The sequence below is a fragment of the Crocuta crocuta genome, unplaced genomic scaffold, assembly GCF_008692635.1.
Source record: "Crocuta crocuta isolate KB4526 unplaced genomic scaffold, BGI_CrCroc_1.0 scaffold119, whole genome shotgun sequence".
NCBI lineage: Eukaryota > Metazoa > Chordata > Mammalia > Carnivora > Hyaenidae > Crocuta > Crocuta crocuta.
Genome location: NW_027551562.1, coordinates 448,622 through 468,062, shown reverse-complemented (window position 1 = coordinate 468,062; position 19,441 = coordinate 448,622). Strand labels below are relative to the sequence as shown.

The following is a 19,441-nucleotide window of genomic DNA, read 5'->3' as shown; positions in this document are numbered from 1 at the left end:
TATGGAATCGTTGAAAAAATTGTAGTGTGGTGTTTAGTAGCACTGGAAATTCTTACCTCTTCTGTGGAAGTCTTGATGTTGCCTCAGTCTTGGTGTAGCAAAGCCTTTTACTTAAGAGCATTAGTGTTCATCTATTATGATGAACATCTTGTTAACAATCATGTAGATAGCACTTAAAATGTCTTTTAGGAGGAGAGAATATTCCCTTTTCTAGATGAGTGGATATGCTTATACTTTAAAAAAAGTTTTACTTAATTTAATGCTTACTGAATTTAAGAAATATCTTTGAAGTTGTTGGTGGTGGTATTTTTTCTTTTTTTTTTTTTTTAACATACCAGGCAGATGCAAACATCATTGCTTTCTTTTGAGACTATCCTCTAGGGATAATTCAATTACTCCCCTGTTTTCCCATTGCAGTTTATCCATAGAGCTCCAGTTCTCTAGCTAGCATTTTACTTTGTTACACTGTGTTGTAGTAACTTTTTTGTAAGTCTTCTCAAAGACCATGAGCTCCTGAGGGTAGGTCTTGTTTTATTCGGCATTTTATACTCTGCATTGCATAACATATCTGGCCTTTTGGTGGTCTTCTACTAATCTTTATTGAATTGCCATTAGGAAGCAATTCCCATAAGATTGTGGCAAAGCATTCTTAATAGTCTCTTAAAAATCTATTATTTGATTGTTACCAAGACAGTTAGCTGTGCAGTAGTATCACCTGTCACATGTACAGTATCTCCCTAAGACACCAGGTCTCCAGGGACCAGTTCTCTGTGTTTGCTGCAGTTACTTTGTCAGGCTGGAAAAACCATTATCTATAAAACCGTGGTGGACCCATCAGTCTATTTTATTTAAAGTCTCATTTGTACTTTAATTTTAATAGGACAAGTTGCACATTTTTCTAAATTTTTGTCAGCTGTATACTACCTGTATATAGATCATTCCTTTATCGCTCATTTTCCCAAACAAATCCTTTTACAGGGTGGCCAGTCATATGGGACTGTAACTCTAAACTAGTTGTATTTATGTCAGGTTCCTTACATCTTTTATCATGTTGTTTGCTAAATCACTCACCCGTTCATTCAGCATCTACACACCGGAGACTCCAGTGTTTCAAACTTTGTGCTTACTGCTATCATAATAGCAACGAGTAGGCTATGATAACTGCTTTCAGTCCTGGGAAAGAGCCAAACATTTTGATTAGTTACAATGATGTGTTACGGGGGCCCTTTTGAACATAACCCACACTTGGGATATACTCTGCTCTCACACTGTCTTGTTCCCTAAATTTCTATAATAATTGTAGACTTTAATGATAATACAGTGTGGACAGAACTATTATGGTCTTGGTACTTTTTATATATGCAAGTATTATTTCCATAGGAAGTCATTAACCTTTTTCAGGATAAAGATTGTCTTATTACTTTGTATCATAAGCACTACTGGAAATATAATAAAAATTTTAATACTTGTGGAATTAACACAGAAACTCTAATACTCTGGTGTCGCTTAAAACCGGGCCCTTAGAACTACAGGGATGGTGGGGCACCTGGGTGGCTCAGTTGGTTGTGCCTGACTCTTGATTGCAGCTCAGGTCTTGATCTCAGGGTCGTGAGTTCAAGCTCCTTGCTGGATGAGGAGCCTACTTTAGAATATTAAAAAAATAATAATAAAAAGAACTACAAAGATGGTAGTAACAGCATCTATGCAGAGGGAGTACGGTTGGCCCGATGTGACCAGGTAAGACCTGAGAAAAGAGGGAGACAGTGTTAATAGGTGTTCCTCATTCTCTGAGTTTCTTGGTCTTAGGGATAAGTTTCTTTGATTTTTTAAAAAAAGTTTTTATTTAATCTCTACACCCAACGAGGGGCTCAAACCCATGACCCCAAGATCAAGAGTTGTGTGCTCCTTCAGGTGAGCCAGCCAGGTGCCAGTTTAGGGGTGGGTATTCTCTTCCTTTCTGCAGATGAAGAAATTCAAGCTTTGAGAGACTTAAGATTCTTGCTCTGAGTTTAAACACTGATGGACTCTTTCTGTGGAAGTACATTATATATGGATGCATATTTTAGCTTTGAAGATGATTAAATACTTGTTTTGGTTGTAGAGCTCTCAGGCATTAGGAGAGCAGTGTACTCCACCCAGGCAGAGTTTTTCTCCCTGAAGCTTACAGGTCAAATGTGGATCAGGTCTGTATTGCTGGCCTGCTTGGTGTCATACCGCAGTAGCCCGAGCTGAACAGTGCCCTGGCTTCTGTTACTTGTGCACTGCAAAAGTCGTCCTTAAGCCAGCCAGATTTTGCAAATTACTTGTGTAATTGTTAACAGCACATTGAGAATTAGGGAATTTTAAGAGTGGGATGGGAGTATTTGATTTTATTAGTGGTTCCTAGTTTTCTTGTGCATATATTGGTTGGAATAGGCTTTTTACCAATATCGCATAGGTGATTCAGAAGACAGCTACAGTATCTGTATTTGGTATGCAGTTCAGATGCAGAAGCAGGACGTGTTGTGCTTACAACAGGCGGTGAGAGCGTTCTCTCTCTGCGGGCACTTTAGGTTATTGCTACTAAACACTAGCTTATGTTATATATTTCCCCAATAGAAAAAATAGAAAAAGTTTACATTTAAGATGTGAACTTCGCTTTGGGACTTTAGATTTCCCAACCTTCAGCTTGTCTGTTTTTCTGTTACTATCAAGTGAAATTCGGAGGTATTCTGTGAAGTGCCATGATTGTAGAAAAGCACAGGAGTGGATGGACATTGTATTCTTAGCTCCCGTGTGTGTGTGTGTGTGTGTGTGTGTGTGTCTGCAGGTTGCATGTAATTAAAAGGGAGCAATTGCCTGCTTTCTTCTTTTTTGTTGTATAGCTGATAATAGGGAGTGAACATTATTTTTATGCCTTGACCACATTGTCGTACTTCATACTTCTAAGTTTGGATTTGCTTCCAACATTTTCTCCATGGTATTCTCCATGTCTTGAAATATATCCAAGAATTCCTGTTTCTGTTTTTTGTTTTTAAAGTAATCTCTATTCCCAACATGGGGGTTGAACTCACGGCCCCAAGATCAAGAGTTGCATGCTCTACTGAATAAGCCAGACAGGTGCTTCCCCCAAATTCCTTTAATATATTTTTTTCTGATGTTATTTTTTTCTGGGGCATCTTCATCCCTTCATCCCTTCATTCATCATAACCACTTTCTTCATTCCTGTTGGTAAGGTCACCTTCACAGAGTCCCTCTGACCAGCATGTCAGATGGTGCCAGTGTCCACATTCTTGCATCCAGCTCTTTCTTTGGTAGCTTCATTTATGTTTCCTTAGAGTTTGACTTCCGGTGTTACCACATCTGTGTTTTTGCTGCCTTTTTATCTTTGTTGGCATATTCCCTCATTTGGTTATCCATTTTGTAAAATGCCACATGGGTTTGTCAGCAGGAGACAAGGAAGTGACACCACTGCAGGCTTTGCAGTCTGTGCATGACCTGAGTAACGGATGTTCAGTGAACAGTCACTGGTAGACTTGAAAGAAATTATGTAGTTGGTCACTAATAATGATGTAAAAGATGGGAGAAAACGGTAAGATTGTAAAGCATTCTATATTTATAGGATCTTCATTTTTCATTACATTTGTAAAGAGTGGGTATTTTAGAAATGGGTATGGTTTGTATAATGATGATGATAATTACAACAGCATGTTTTAAGTGCTTAAACATACAGTAGTTATCGTGGTGTAAGAAGATGTAGAAGCCTGAGATTTGTATTCAGGTATTTGAGCTCCAGTGTGTCTCAGACATGGATATTCATTCCTTAAGTGTACTGTACTTGAGATAGAATGTCAAAAAATGGCTGCATATTCTTGTAATTTTAATGTTAAATAAGAGAAGTAGTGACCATTCTGACAGGTGTGAGGTGGTATCTCATTGTGGTTTTGATTTGTATTTCCCTGATGATGAGTGATGTCGAGCATTTTTTTCATGTGTTGGTTGGCCATCTGGGTGTCTCTTTGGAGAAGTGTCTATTCACGTCTTTTGCCCATTTCTTCACTGGATTGTTTTTTTGCGGGTGTTGAGTTTGATAAGTTCTCTAATGTCTGATCTGGAATTATGGTCGATAGGCCCTTTAATTCAGTTTCTGTTTTTCAGTTTTCTAAGATGGCTTTAAGATCACTTTGTGTATGTCAAGGGGAGCTTAAACAAATTGAATTGATTTCAATTTTATCATATACCCAAATGAAGGAGGAACGAGTACAGGTTGCATAACTAGTTAGATTTATGTATCATCATTTGAAATGCTGCAAAGCTGTAAATATGGTTGACAGGATGCGCTGAAGTCATAGTTTTTATGTTTTGCTGGAGGCAAAGGAATTTTAACACTTACTTGAAGAACTTCTGGTTTGTGGATTTTAGGTGCCTGGATTATCTAATTTATATAATATCTAATACTATTTATGACCTGACATTTGATTTCTAAGGGTAAAAACAATTACAGGTGTTTTCTTATTTCTTGATTTGTTAAGAATTAGGATGAATAGACTTTTTCCTTGTGGTTTTATACAAGTGGCACTGGTTTTTCTGCTCTGGTTTATGAAATGGCCAGCCGAGCCCCTTGCTTTGTTTATTTCTGGGTGGCTTTGGTCTGCCTTAGGGAAGTAAGTTTGTTTTTGGCAGAAAAAGTAAAAATGTGTTTATTCATTCCATTTGTAGTAACATTGATCCAAGGAGAGCTTTTGAGGAAAGCCAGAATGGTTCGGCTTTGAACATAAATAGCTCCCATTCATCTCCTAACTGATAGGGAAGAGTAAAAGATTAAGATTAATAATGTATAAATTATAGACAAGTCCTAGAGCACAAGTTACAAACCAGATGGAACTCTCAGACTGTTTCTTCAGACCTCCCGTTTATTTCTAAAGCTTACTTAGTTGATGACATTTAAAAATTGTTTTACATGAATATCCATCAGCAGATCACCTGCATTTTTAGCGTGGCATGTTAATAGCCATCCCACTCCTTAGATTAAGCAGAGACATTTGTTTGCTTCTGATGTTCCTCTACCCAACTCCAAACTCTTAAAACTTTGCAGCCCCTGTTCTGGGAGGCTCTTGGATTAAGAAGTAATAGCAGATAGACTTAAGGCTGCTAATAAAGCGGAACCCTCAACTTTGAGTTAATAGGAGCTAGAATAGTAGGCGTGAAGATTTTAAGGAGAGGTTTAGTGGAATGTGGGATGTATGAGAAAGAAGCTGCAGAGGAAGCCAGGGTTTTTGCCTAAGCAACTGGAACGATAGAAAAGCCATCACTGAGTTGAGAAAGACAAGGTAGATCAGGTTTGGGGAGGGAAGATGAATAGTTTAGTTCTGACATGTTGAGTTTGAGGTATCTATTAAAACATCTAGTGGAAATTTGAGTAGGCAGTGGCTATGAGAGTATGGAGTTGGAGAGAAATGTCTATACTGGATAAATAAATTTGATACATGTAGTTGATACATAAAGCCATGAGAAAATGAAATCACAAAGGGAGTGGAGTACCCAGAACTGAGTCCTGGGCATGTCAGCATTGGGGCATTTGAGAGAAGTTTAGCAACAGAGATTAAGAAAGAGCATCCAGTGAGGTAGAATGAAAAGGAAGGAAGTATGAAAGGACAAGTGTCCTGGTTTCATCCTAAAAGCAGAACCTGAGACAAAGACACTTTAAGCAGATCATCTATTTGGGGACCTGTTAACAGGAAACAAGTTGGAGAACGGGGACAAGTGAAACAGGGAGGAAGGAAAATCCATGCAAGAGCATGTTATTAACCTGGTCACATCTGTGAGCAACTGGGGCTTGGTTCTGAGGAAGTCCTTTGAGAAGACATGAAGCATATGCCTCTGGGTGCGAAGAAGGGGGCTACCAGACCCCGTTCTGCAGTGGTCAGGTTGCCCATAGTGTGTTGGTGTCAGCATCTTCCCACTTCCAGTTTGGGGTTTGCATGTCTTCGGGTGGCCTGAGAGTTCCTGTAAGCATGTCTTCTAGCAAAGCCTGTGAGCAGAAAGTGAGCCCAGGAGTGCAGTTAAGGGGACATGCCTCAGTTAGAGTGAATATGTGAGGCAGCGCGTAAGAGGGGTCCGATACAATCATATATCCTCCATTAAGCACTTGCCGTTTGGTCCAGTCTACCGCAGTTTTCAAGATGGTGGCTGTCCACCATCTCTACATTAGATTTACAACAAGAGGGTTAGTGAATAATGTTCATTTTTGCAGTCCTCTACCACTCATTCTAGATTTGCCTTATCTTCAGCCAGCACTTCAGCAGGTGGAGGCATTGTCCTGGTACAGTGACTCAGACCTTCTCCAAGGGATCAATGCCTGTAGTTGCTTTATCCCTGTTGGGCCATAATTGTTGCAGCTGCTCATATACAGTTATTACTGAGCATGGCAGCCCTAGTTAAACCCCCTAGGTTCTGGATAGATTCCCTCCTGTCCCCATTGTGTGGCAGCAGCCGTAAGTTCTCATGTTGTTAGGGTCACTTTACAGGACTTCCCAGTATGGTAACTCTTTCCTTAGCATGCTGGTCCAGTAAGGAGTCCAAGAGAATCAGGTGATAGTTGCTTCAGGATTCTTCCTGAGTCTTCTGGCAGAAACTTCTTTTTCAGCCCTCCTACTATCAGAATTTCTAATCCAGTGGAGCTGAAGGTTGCCAATTGGAATTGCCAATTGTATTTCCATCTATTGGTTCCAGGATCTTTTTTTTATTAATCTGTCAGGGATACAACACCACATTTCAGTCTTTAGAAGACAATGTGTCAGATCACTTACCATCTTGGAAGGCAGTGCCCAATCCCCTCCCAATTTTACTGTGCACATAGAGATTGTATGTTTGTTAAGTCCAGAACTCTGGTCATAGAATAAACAACTTGGGAAATAAATTTTTACATAAAGATGACTAGTTACTTTAGTCAGATATAATGTAGTAATTATACTACTCTACATGAACTAAGCTAGTTTACTGTAGTTGTTATAGTTGTTCTTAGTTGTAAAGTTAGAGTAAGATCATTCATTTAATTTTAGCCAAAAGTGTTTTAGGAGTTGAAATCATAAAGTCAGTCCTGCAGAGGACTTCATGGTTCCCTTGAGTTTTGCCTGATGTGCCTCTGGCAAGTAATAGGTTTTTGTCATGGAATATAAGGATCTTAGTACCTTTGGTAAAACTAATCTTTTTAATACATTGAAAGGAAATGAACTTAAACTATAATAATAGTATAGAAATATATCTCTGATAATTTTAGGCCCTTGTTATAAGAATAATGACAAATTACTAATTTTCTTCCCTTGCTGTCTCCTGCTTCATAAGCTATGATGAGCACTGTGTTGTTCTCTTGACACAGATTTTAGTCCTAGAGCATCTTGAGAGTGGCAATTAGGATGCCGCATCCAGACCTGTTGGTATTTCCCAGGGCTTTACATAATACCTTACTCTTAGTAGGTTCCCTGTAGACCGTTGTTGGTTTAATTCAAGGAGATGCCTACAAACACACACACACACACACACACACACACTATATATATATAGCATATACATGTAATATATGATGGCATTCATAAACCTTATTAAAGTTATTTTTAATAAAATTAAACATGTTTTAAAGTACAATAATGTTTTAGACTTTCTCCCTTTTTTCTTTCTTTAAACAGATAGAAGGACAAGAACAGAATCACCAGCACTGGCTGAAGGTAAATATGTCTTTGGGGGAAATGATAATTCAGATACAAATGAAAAGTTATGATTTAAATAAAAAACTTCACTGGTAAAACATAATTTAAGGAAGATGTTCTGTATAATATTGAACTGCTAAAAATATCTTTAAGAAATGCCCTGTGTTGTTTAGTTTCTTAGAACAGAAAGTAGGAGGAAGAATGTAAATTAATTAGAACTTTTTCCTTACAGCTTTCTTTCAGTAGAAGAGGTATGTGTTTTTCTTTGAATTCCTTTTTAAGCCATTTTAGCTATTACCAGTATTGTTAATCAAGAAAGGTCTAGCACATAATTCTGGTGGTTTTACACACACACACACACACGCACGCACACACACGCGCGCGCGCACACACACACACACACACACACACACACTAGAAAGGGAGATGTTTTTAAGTACATTCTTAGGAATTCTACCCATTACTGGTCTTGGTCCTTTTGAAGGTCTTAGAAGTAAAGAACAGATCAACAACAAAAAAAGTTACTGATACAGGGTTCTGAGTACTTAAACATTTTTAATCCTGTAATTGTTTAATTATTACAAGTTAATAGGTATTTGAAAATGTCATTTTCTGTAGCCATGCTTTGTTTTCATCAAGTGAAAATGATCAGCTTAAAATATCTGTGCTCTTCCTAGTCATAAACAAAGATACTTACATTTCAAAACTTGCCTCGCATTTTATTAGAACTGATAAGACTGATATCGTGATGATCTTTTGGAATTGTAATTACCTCACCGACTCTGTGTGTTACAGTGCAGGAGTTCGCAGCTATTTTTTGTGCCCTGGACCTCTGGTAATCTGGGGAAGCCTGTGTATCCCTTCCCAGACCAGTGATTCTACAAATGATTCATGATTTTTAGAAAGTAAAATACATATGATTAAAAAGGAAATTAGTTAATATTGAAATACAGCTAACAAATATTAAACATACAAATTTTTGATAGAATAATATATAGGCTTCTCACATTAGAGAATAAGCTTTAGCAATAATTCTGTGAAATACTTTAGTTTTAAATAGTGCTGAGTTTGCAATAATTATAGTATAATATGAAAGTACCTGTGATTTCTGTTGATGACAAGTTCATGGGTATTTCTAATACTGCTATGGTTTGTTGCCTATAATTTTGATTGAAGGAATTGTAGAGCTTCATATAGAGGTTAGTGAAAAGGTACCCATCCAAATTCACAGGTCACTGCATTCTTCATCCGGATCCCAGATTAAGATCTCCCGTTAACGAAAAGTCAACTACACCTTTCTTTCTCCATCATATTTGAATACGTGTGGTTTTTTATGTTCTGTGTAACTAATCTTTAAAAAGTGGAGTTACACAGTCTTTTATGAAATATCCTCATAGTGTAGGCTAGAAGGTCTTGAAATAGCTCTGAAGAAGCTTGTTTGCTGGTAAATAATCACAGAAACAGCATGTTCTGTGGAAAAGATAGTTGAAGATAAGTGCTAAGCCATGGAGCGTGCTCACCTTCAGAGAATTCACATTCCGATTCAAGGAACATGAAATTAACAGGTAGAAAATAAAATCTCAGTTTGAGATGCTAAAAGTTCAACGAGAGAAGCGTCATAATTAAATTCCACAGGAAGGATACAAATAGTAAGGTCTGATGCTTGTGTTAAGGAATCATAAAAAAAGGTCAAGACTTATGAAAAGTGACCAAGTGTTTTACAGTTAACTCAGTAGTATGATCTGTACAGTGTTCATGTGCCAGCCTGAGCTAGAAGAGCCTAGAATGCTGCCACTGAATTTGACAAATGGTTGTTCAGCACCTTGCAGCTGACTACAGATAAAGGGAATGGCAGATCTGTTGAAGCTTGGCTGAGAGCCAAAACAGCACTATTCCTTGTCTTGAAGGGGACATTGTGGGGCATCTGACTGTGGGGTAGTTTTTGGTTGTGGCACTAGATTTGTTCTGTCAGTGTGATCTGCTGATGCCATATGTTAAATATGTTCTCAAAGGCTGCACTGTCCAGGTTACTGGATTATGCCCCACTTTTAAAAACAGTACCAAGTCACCAAGTTGCTCTAGTCCTCAGTTTCTTTCTACAAAATTAGAGAACTGAGCTAGGTGATTTCAAGTCCTGTCACGAACCCTATATTCTGGGGTGATTTTTTACCTTTTCTCATACCGTTCACTTCCTTCCTTTCTCTTTCTCTCTACCAGCAATGTTCAAAACATGGTAAAAATATTCAGAATTGTTAAGTGATTTGAATTCTGATTTATATAAATAATGTTTTAGTTAAAAACTATGCAAAACTTTAAAATCTGTAATAATTAGATAACATACTTATTCAAAAGCATTTTTATAATATATACATTCTGCATTTTGGTCTGCTGGATTCTTTTTCATATTATAGGAGATACTGATTTATAAACCTAGAAAGATTAGTCATGTACATATCTTTAAGATGATATGATTACCAAAAGAGAAAATTTGTATTTTGTTTTTGTATTCTGTTTCTGATGAGCCTGGAGGAGTTATATTTAAGAGAATCATTTTAATTGAAGTTCAGTAACAAGGGACGCACTTGTGCCCTACTGTAATGGTGCTGTACTAAATCCCTTTAGCACGCCAAGCTCAAACAGAAAGACCTGACAAATGGTAGGGAAACATGTAAGGACATTTCTTAGCATTTGTCATCTTTTTCTAGTCATCATACTTTTTTCTTAAATTTTCTTTTTCTGTGAGAATTTTAGTACTAGTATTGAGTTAATTTCTTTCAGGAACACTTGAAATTTTCCTTCACTCTTTTTGGATGAATTGTGTGTATTTTCATTTATGACTAAGAAGCAATATGGCAGAAAGGTTAAGAGAACTGTTAGGAGGGAGATTTGCCTGAGTAAGAATTCCAGCTTCATTGTTTACTGATTTGTTGACCTTGAGAAAGTTACTTAATCCTTCTGACCTTCGGGTTGCTCAGAAGTAAAATGAGGACTGTAGTGCTAGACAACCTCAGAAGCAGTTGAGCATTTTATAAGGTAATACTGTGCATGTATTACTTCGCATCGTGTGTGGCACACAGACCGCTCTGTCACTGGTTTTTACTTTCATTTGGTTCTGAGGGCAAGGTGCTGGGGCAAAATGGTTCTGTTGCCCTTTGTTTCTTCAGGCTGTAATGTTTAAGAAGGTCCTTATGATGAGTATTCCTAAATATCTCCATTTAAACTTTATTCTCTTTCAGAAACTCAATCCTTCTAAATACTAGACAGGTTTTTGTTTCTAATTTTTGTCTGTATGAGTATATGTATATTGTCTAATGGGTAAATTTCTTTTAATTTCAGTTTAATATATTTTAAGATATTCCAATATTTAATGGGTTGTTAAGTGGCACACGGACTGTTCAGTTTAGTTCTCAGAGGCCAGTGAGAACCGGGACCAACGAGGAGAGATTAACAAATGGGCGAATATCAGCTTAATCCAAGTTTTGTGTGATTCTTTGCCTGGTTCATGTTGGATTGATTGTGCATCATTGAGTCATCGGCTGAAGTTTCTAAAAAAGATTCAAAAAATTGAAATCTAAAACTTAAGTCATTTGAGAACAGAATGAGTGACTCTGGGTGTGGTCATGCAGGGTGAAATATTGAAGTAGGTCTGGTTGGCTGCTTGGCATGGATGTTGTAGAATAGATTCATACTAAGGTTATGTGGTCAAGTTTGAGTCTTCCATTTTATCACGTGTTGTATTTAGTTTGGGCCGCTATGACAAAATACAGTAAACTCGGTGGCGTATAATAACAAATGTATCTCTCACAGTCCCAAGGTCATAGTTCCAGCATAGTTGGGTCCTGGTGAAGCACACTTCCCAGTTGATACGTAGCTGTCTTCTTTCTGTGTCCTCACACGGTAGAAAGAGCAAGGGAGCTATCAGGGCTCTCTTTTATGAGGACATTAATTCCATTCATGGGGGTTTCACACTGATGACCTAATCACCTCTGAGATGGTTTAATCACATTGGGTGTTGGGATTTAAACACAAATTTTAAGGAGACACAAATATTCATGTTCTTTTATACTTTTCTGTAGAATAGAAAGCGGTGATATATAAAATAGGCTTGATAGCAAAATCAGACAAGAGAAAAAAACTGTAGGTCAGTCTTATTTATGAAATAATTCAAAGTGAAATATTGAACCAAATCTAGAAATACATGTATTTTAAAAAAATGTTTAATTAAAAATTTTTTAATGTTTATTTTTGGGGGGGAGGGGCAGAGAGTGAGGGAGACACAGAATCTGAAGCAGGTTCCAGGTTCCAAGCTGTTAGCACAGAGACCAACGTGGGGCTCAAACTCATGAACCACGAGATCATGACCTGAGCCGAAGCTGGATGCTTAGCTGACTGAGCCACCTGTAATACATTTATTTTTTAATGACTGTATAAAGTTGATCCCAGGAAAACAAGGATGGTTTAGCATAGAAAATGTATTCATGTAGGGGCACCTGGCTGGCTCAGTTGGTTGAGTGTCCAACTTTGGCTCAGGTCATGATCTCGCAGTTCATGAGTTTGAGCCCTGCATTGGGTTCACTGCTATCAGCATGGAGCCCACTTTGGATCCTCTGTACCCCTAACTCAACTCTGCCTCTCCCCTGCTCGTACTCTCTCTCTCTCTCTCTCTCTCTCTCAAAAATAAACATGAAAAAAAATGTATTCATGTAATCTAACATTTTTATAATCTCATATTCATAGATGAAAAAAATAGTTAATATTGTAAAGGTGGAAGTTCTACCTTGGTATTTGTGTATTTAATGCAAAATCAAGTCAAAATCCCATTAAGATTTTTGTAGAACTTGACAGTTACATGGCTAAATAAAAGGCCAAGAATAGCTAAGGCAGTTTTGCAGGAATCATTACTTAAATGATAAACATAGACCACAAAGAAAAGTGGATTATGTGTGACAAAATGATATAAACAAATTTAAGCCTAGGATACTGTGACATTGCAGACTAGAAGAAGATACTTGGCAGTGTGTTTAAGCATCAAAAGATTGGTATCCAGATTTCCTATCTAGAATTCCTAAACCCTGTGGGGGTGGGGAGGAGAAGGGAGGGGCATTCAGAAAACATACCACTCTGGGAATTTTAAACAGGGAATTAATTAATTTTAAAGTTTGTTTATTTATTTTGAGAGACAACACACAAGTGGGGAGGGAGAGAGAATCCCAAGCAGGCTCCATGCTGAGTGGGGCTCCATCTCACAGCTGTGAGATCATGACCTCGGCCAACATCAGGAGTCTTGTTTCACTGACTGTGCCACCCAGGTGCCCCTAAACAGGGAATTTAATATAGAGGATTGGTTACACAGATATTAGACTGGAAGAGCAGAGGGCAAGAGGAGACAGTGGCAAAGAAAAGATGGGTGATGGTACTGCTACCAGAGATTAGCCGCCCCCTCCCCTAGACTGGAGCCCCACAGGCTGCGCTTGCTTCTGCCTCTCTGACTGGGGCAGTGCCTGCTGGCCTCACCACATCTGACCGCTCTTAGCACAGCTGCTGGTCTGTCCTGACCAGAGACAGGGAAGCTTCTCTCTCTGTCCTGCTTTCTCACCCTCTAGTGCCTCTTACTGCCGTAACCTAACAGCTGGCAAGGATGTTATTTACATGTTAGATACTAAGCCCAGCAATACAGAGGACAGTGTATGGAAAGGTAGGTGTGGAAGAGATACTGGAAAAATAAATGCTACAAGATACAGAGGATGTGAGTATACATTTTACAGATGGCCTATAAACATAGAGATAGAGGCACATTTTTACTGGTGATCAAAAAATATAAATTAAAACATCAGTGAGATATTTCACAGTCTAAAATTTGAAGCTTGAGTTTTTGGAGGATGGGAGAGAAGAAATCTTTACTAGTGGAACAGTGAATGGATAGAAGTACTTCGGAAAGCAATTTGGCACAATCTAGTCAAGTTATGGTTGCCTTTTAATTTCTAGACTGCTGTCCAGTGGAAACTCTTGTACATGGGCATAAGTATATACAGGTATATGTGTAAAGTATTCTTTGTTATTAGAGAAAAATGAAAAAGTCATTGTTCCTCAATAGACTTTCGTTGAACTGTGGAATAGTGTGTAACATCTCAGTAAGTGAACATGGATCATTCTCAAAACACCATTGCATGTGAGAGGTGGGTTTTAAAGGAATATGTACAATATAGCACTTACGTAAATTGAAAAGCAGAACAGTGTTGTATTGTTTATGAATATATACCTTCACAGTAAAAATTTCACAGTATGTTTGAAAAGGAAGCATACCTTTAAGCTTATCCTTAGGAGATGGGGAAGAGGAAAGTTGGTTGGGGACAGTTGGGAGGTTAACTGCACAAAAATGTAGGGAGGCTTCTGAAGCAAATTTGGAATTATTTACATTATAAATTATGAATTATTAATTATAAAATAGGTAATTTTGAGTTTCAGTGTTTTTTGTTTTTTTCATATACCCATCACCATTCTGTAAATTTCTTAAACTACTTGGAACTTTGTATCAGTCTTCTGCCCTGTCTGTACCTGATGCAAGACATTGTAGCAAGAAGCATTTCTTTTAAATCTACACCTCAGGCATTAATTTGCATTGGTGGTGTAATTATTAATGGCTGGAGGCATGGAAGAGTACTGTTACTAGTAATCTCTGAATCAGGCGCAAACATGCCATGACGGTCTCATGTAACATTAATTTATATGGTTCACTTCCATTTAGGGAGCAGCATTGGTTTCCTAATTGTATTTATTGCACATGGCCAGGAATACTAGAGAGTCTTTTATTTAAAATAGTGTAAATAAGAGTTTTCATTTTAAAATGTTACTAAATCTAAGTGTATCCACTAGATGTCAGCATTAGGAAAGATGCCTTGTAACATTTGTAGAGTCCTAGCCAGAAGCAATGTGAGAGATTCAGTCTAACAAGTACTGACTTCTATAAAGTCGTCATATATTTTGTGAGAGTCAGGACTAGAAATCAAGTCTCCCAATTTCTATTGTATTGTTCGTTTATGTCACGTTTCTTTAAGGCAAGTAACTTCTCTCCATGTAATTACTAGACTAATATATTGCTCTTGGCATGTGGTGGGGATTTGTGGTGAGATTTTAGTACTTCTGTGCTGGTGTTACGGCTGGGCACCTAGAATAGCCGAATCCTTCTCCTCCTCTACATTTTACAAAGGAAGGAGAATCAAAGGATCACATTATTAATAGCTACACACTAGTACCTGATGATGATGGATTAGATACTGTTGGTAAAGATAAGGATTCAGCTAGTCTCTAGAACTTCCTCTGTATCAGTCAGATTAAATGAGGGTAGCAGAAACTGTGCTAGGTATTTTAAAAAGGGACTTAACATAAGGGTTTATTTACACAAATGTTGGAAGCCTGAGCAAGAAGAGGATGCCGAGGTGGGTGTTTTTACTTCCAACACCACTATTAACTCTGAACTGTTTTCCAAAACCACTTCTGATACCAAATGTGTGGGGCTTTTTCCTCCCACGCCAGCCAATTCTCCCAACTCTCCAGACACCAACTGGGTGTCCTCCGATTCATTTTGATTCTGACTCTATGTAGAGTTGGTGTGCAGACTTCTCAGGTTAAGGGCTTCATCCTTCAAGACTCCATCCCACTCCAGATGCCATTCACAAATCTTAAGCCTCCTGTACTTCTGACCGTCCAGCTGTGAAAGGGGGTGGGGGTTCCCATCACTCCTTCCTCAGCTCACAGAACGCAGAAAAACCCTTTACTTCTACTAGTACTAGTTTATTATAAAGAAGTTTATAAAGGGTTCAAATGTGCACAAAGTGTCCTGAGCACAGGGGCTTCTGTCCCCATGGAGTTGTGGTATGTTCCCTCCCCATGTGGATGTTTTTTACCAACCTAGAATTTCCTCAGACTCCCATCATTTAGGGGTTTTAATGGAGGTCCCAGTATGTAGGCATGACTGATTATAATCATTGGCCACTCGTGATCAGTCCAGTCTCCAGCCCCTCTCCCCTCAGGTCAGGAGATAGGGCTGAAACCTAAGTGTATCTTGGTCTTTTTGGCATTCAGCCTTCATCTTGAAGCTGTCTGGGAGACTTATTAAAATAAAAGATGCTTTTGTCACCCCCCAAGTTCCAGGGGATTTAGGAGCTCAGGGTTAAGCATGAGGGAGGGGGCGGTAAAGACCAAATACATATTATGTCACATGAGGTAACTAAGATATTAATGGTAACCACAGGAAGCATCTGCCACTTCTAGAGCTGGGGGGGGAAAGCAAGAAAAAAGTAGGTTAGGCAGAATTTTGGAGCTCCAAGGAGGAACTCTATAAGGCTGGAAGCTCAGACCTCTGGAGGGGCCAGGCACTGGTAGGCATTCCCCAGGAAGCTAGAGCCTACAGCCATAGCCAGCTTTTGATGACAGGAAATGCTGACAGAATTTGAAAAACAAGGAAAGACTTCATTTTTTTTTTTTTTTTTTTTTGGTTTAATTTATTTAAGTAATCTCTTCTACCCAATGAGGGGCTCAAACACAGGATCCTCAGATCAAGAGTTGTGTGCTTTTCTGATTGAGCTAGCCAGGTGCCCCCAAACAGGGATCTTCTTTCTTCCCACCTTCCAATTTCCTTATAGTTGATGGGGCCCAGTGAGAAGCCAGCTGACAAAGTAGTCTAAGAAATAAACTCTTCAGCTTCTTAGTCCTCACATTAAAAGCAGATTATAGAAGGATGAGCTTGGGGGTGAGAGTAAGTAAATTGTCACAGTCTACCTTTTTTACTACACCGTATTCATATGTCTTTGTTGATTTAAGTGCAATGCCACCGTTTTCATGCTTTCAGAACTTGAGTTCTTGGATAGCTCATGCTCAGATAGTCTTTGGAGTGCAGGCACTCAGGAAAACCCTTGTGAATACGGAGTCCCAGAGGGGATGCTCAGTCTGCTTAACTTTTATCGAGTGAGGTGGATCCAGGAGTGGGAAGAGGGCTCAAGTCCTTGGAGCTTAGGTTCTGCTTGAACATGTTTACCATTTAAAGGTCAGACCGCAACAAGGACAAGAGATAAAGGGAAGTCTTGGTTATGCATTTATTGAACAAATCTTTTTTGCTCAGTCATCATCATTGTACTAGAACAGCGATTGTGTTTAGAGCTCCCCTTGTTGGGAAGAAAGGGGAGAAGAAAGAATTGGAGACAAAGGTACTCGAGATGGTTAGGTGTTATGTGCATTTGTAGTGCAGTCAGTAGAGCAGGTAGTATAATATCAGGGTAATTATTATAGGTGCTTTATTGGTAGGCTTGTTTGAGTCGTTATTTCTCTCCATTTTAATGGCACTCATCTAACTGTTGGTTTCCCACCAGTACAGTCAACTGCTGTGTTCCTGATGGGAGCTGCAGCCATGTTAGAAGCTAAGAAGGAGTTGTGATTATATCTCTCCTTTAAATTACTGTGTACCTAACTGATCCTTCAAGTAAAAGAAATGCCACTGGATCTCACCTGTTTACAGTTCTTAAATTAATTCAGTAGGTATTTATTGGATATTGACTCTGTGCCATGTTGAAGATTTACTTTGTGTGCTTTTATTGGAGCTGCACCAAATACGTTTGCCCAATAAGGTCAATATTCAGCTAAAGCCAAAGCCAAAAATCATCATAGAACATTAATCTGGGATATATTAATCTGGAAATTTATCAAAATGTTAATTATTACACTTTTAACAGTCAGATTTTAAATACTGAAAATATTTTGTTCTTAATTCTATTGTCAATTGCTAGCTTTCTCCTGGAGTCACTCTAATGTTCATTTGCAATGTTAATCAACATTGGGTTTCAAATGGTGATGATGTAGTTTCCTGGAAGGAGTTCTACAAACTTGGTAGACTTGGTGCAGTGTTTGAAGGGGACGGTGCCTGCATATTTTTAGAAGCAGATGTGCTAAGTGAGATTGTTGATGCCATTTGAAATTTTTTGAAGCCTCTGCTATTTTAGCTTATACTTGCTGCTTTATGCAATCACTTGAGAAATGTTTATCATTAAACTTAGATCTAGAAATCTGGCATTGGAGTTTCATAACTGACTTGCAGGATAGCAAAACCGTGAATTTCTACCTGCCTTTCAACTTTGCATTCACCTAATTGTAACATTTTCTGTGTAGTGTGGATTGATTAGAAGGATCATTGCAGCATATGTCCTATATTTTTGTAATTTGTAATTACTCTCTAAGAGCCTGACAGTTTACTTATTTCTTAAAACGGGTTCCAGCAGGTGAATTACTTTCTCTGAAAGAACCTTGCTTATTAGTAATTTTGTTTCTGTTGGCAGTGTTACTCAGAGTGCAATATTAATTTTTTTCCAACATTGAAGTAGATTTTTTAACATGTAGTTAGGTGCTTGAATGAGTATATGACAAAAATAACCCTACAGTCCCCTGTATATCTGGCGATTTGTTTTAGGGGAATTATGAAAGTGATTCACTATATTTTTGCTTATGCAAAATATATTTTGTTACATGGTGTTATAATTAGTGTCTGAACACACAACTGAAGACGGTGAACAGAGCTTAAGTTTGTGATTCCTCAGCTACTCTTGGCCTTAGTTCATCGTGTGTGCCGTTGTCAGTGAAAATATGACCATATTTTTCATTACTTATTTTCCATTCTGTTAATATTTCTTCAGATAAGTGGTGCACGTTTTATGAGAACCAGAAATTTCTTGGCAAATGAAGCAGAAGTGTGGTTTAATTCCACATTAAACCAACATCTTGTCAATTTCAAAGGCTTCCTGTTGTTTCTACAGACCTACATGTCTGATGATACAGAGAAATAGCATATTTAATATTAAATAACGTTTTTATGCACAACAGAATATAAGTCAGCAACATTTTATAGTATTATATTTTCTAGGAGACCTTTTTGCCTAGGATTCAGAGCTTGGGTAAATACAAGAAGTTCTTTGTCTTCAACACTAAAACTGGTTGGCAGTTTTTAGTTTCTTTTTTGATAAGTTTTTTCACATTCACGCATTTTTAGTCACTACAAATTGGAAGATAACGGAATTCTTTTAAAGCATTAAAAAAATTTTTTTTTAATGTATTTCTGAGAGAGAGAGACAGAGACAGAAACAACGTGAGCACGGGAGGGTCAGAGAGAGAGGGAGACACAGAATCTGAAACAGGCTCCAGGCTCTGAGCTGGCTGTCAGCACAGAGCCTGACGCGGGGCTCAAACCCACGAACTGCGAGATCATGACCTGAGCTGAAGTCAGATGCTTGGCCAACTGAGCCACCCAGGTGCTCCCTTTTAAAGCATTCTTATAAAATGTGTTTTAAACGTTTTTAGAGAGAACAAAGTATGTTTTTCAGTATCTCCTTTTTCTCTTAGCAACTTTATCATATTTCTTTTTGTTTTTTTATTCACTTAGCTGTGTTGAAGATGAAAATGGATGTTAGCTTGATTTTGGAGCTTGTTCTCCTTGTGAAATTTTGACAGAGCAGGATTGACACTCTAATTCTTTCTCAGATTTGAAGAATTCCCAAATAGGACTTTTTGGGGAAGACCTAGGGTTTAAAGGAAACTAAATAAAACTCAAACACATTTTCCAAGCTTTTTAAGTTTTTTAAAAAATTTATTTAATGTTTATTTATTTTTGAGATAGAGAGAGACAGACCATGAGCGGGGGAGGGGCAGAGAAAGAGGGAGATACAGAATCTGAAGCAGGCTCCAGGCTCTGAGCTTCTGAGCTGTCAGCACCGAGT

General features: G+C 38.2%; 1 protein-coding gene across 7 annotated transcripts in view; it reads left to right on the top strand.

Moving 5' to 3' along the window:
• Positions 1-19,441, top strand: part of CYRIB (CYFIP related Rac1 interactor B) — a 101,349-nt gene that overhangs the window by 42,922 nt on the left and 38,986 nt on the right. For 5 of the 7 annotated variants that reach the window (XM_077749989.1, XM_077749995.1, XM_077749991.1 and 2 more), the window contains exon 2: positions 7,665-7,703. Coding sequence is in view for 1 of the 7 variants with exons in the window: in XM_077749997.1 (XP_077606123.1) it covers positions 7,665-7,703 (39 nt within the window). In the remaining 6 variants the exon portion in view is untranslated. Of the gene's footprint in view, positions 1-7,664; positions 7,704-7,917; positions 7,937-19,441 lie in introns of all 7 variants that reach the window. The other 2 variants (XM_077749992.1, XM_077749994.1) reach the window with 1 other exon arrangement.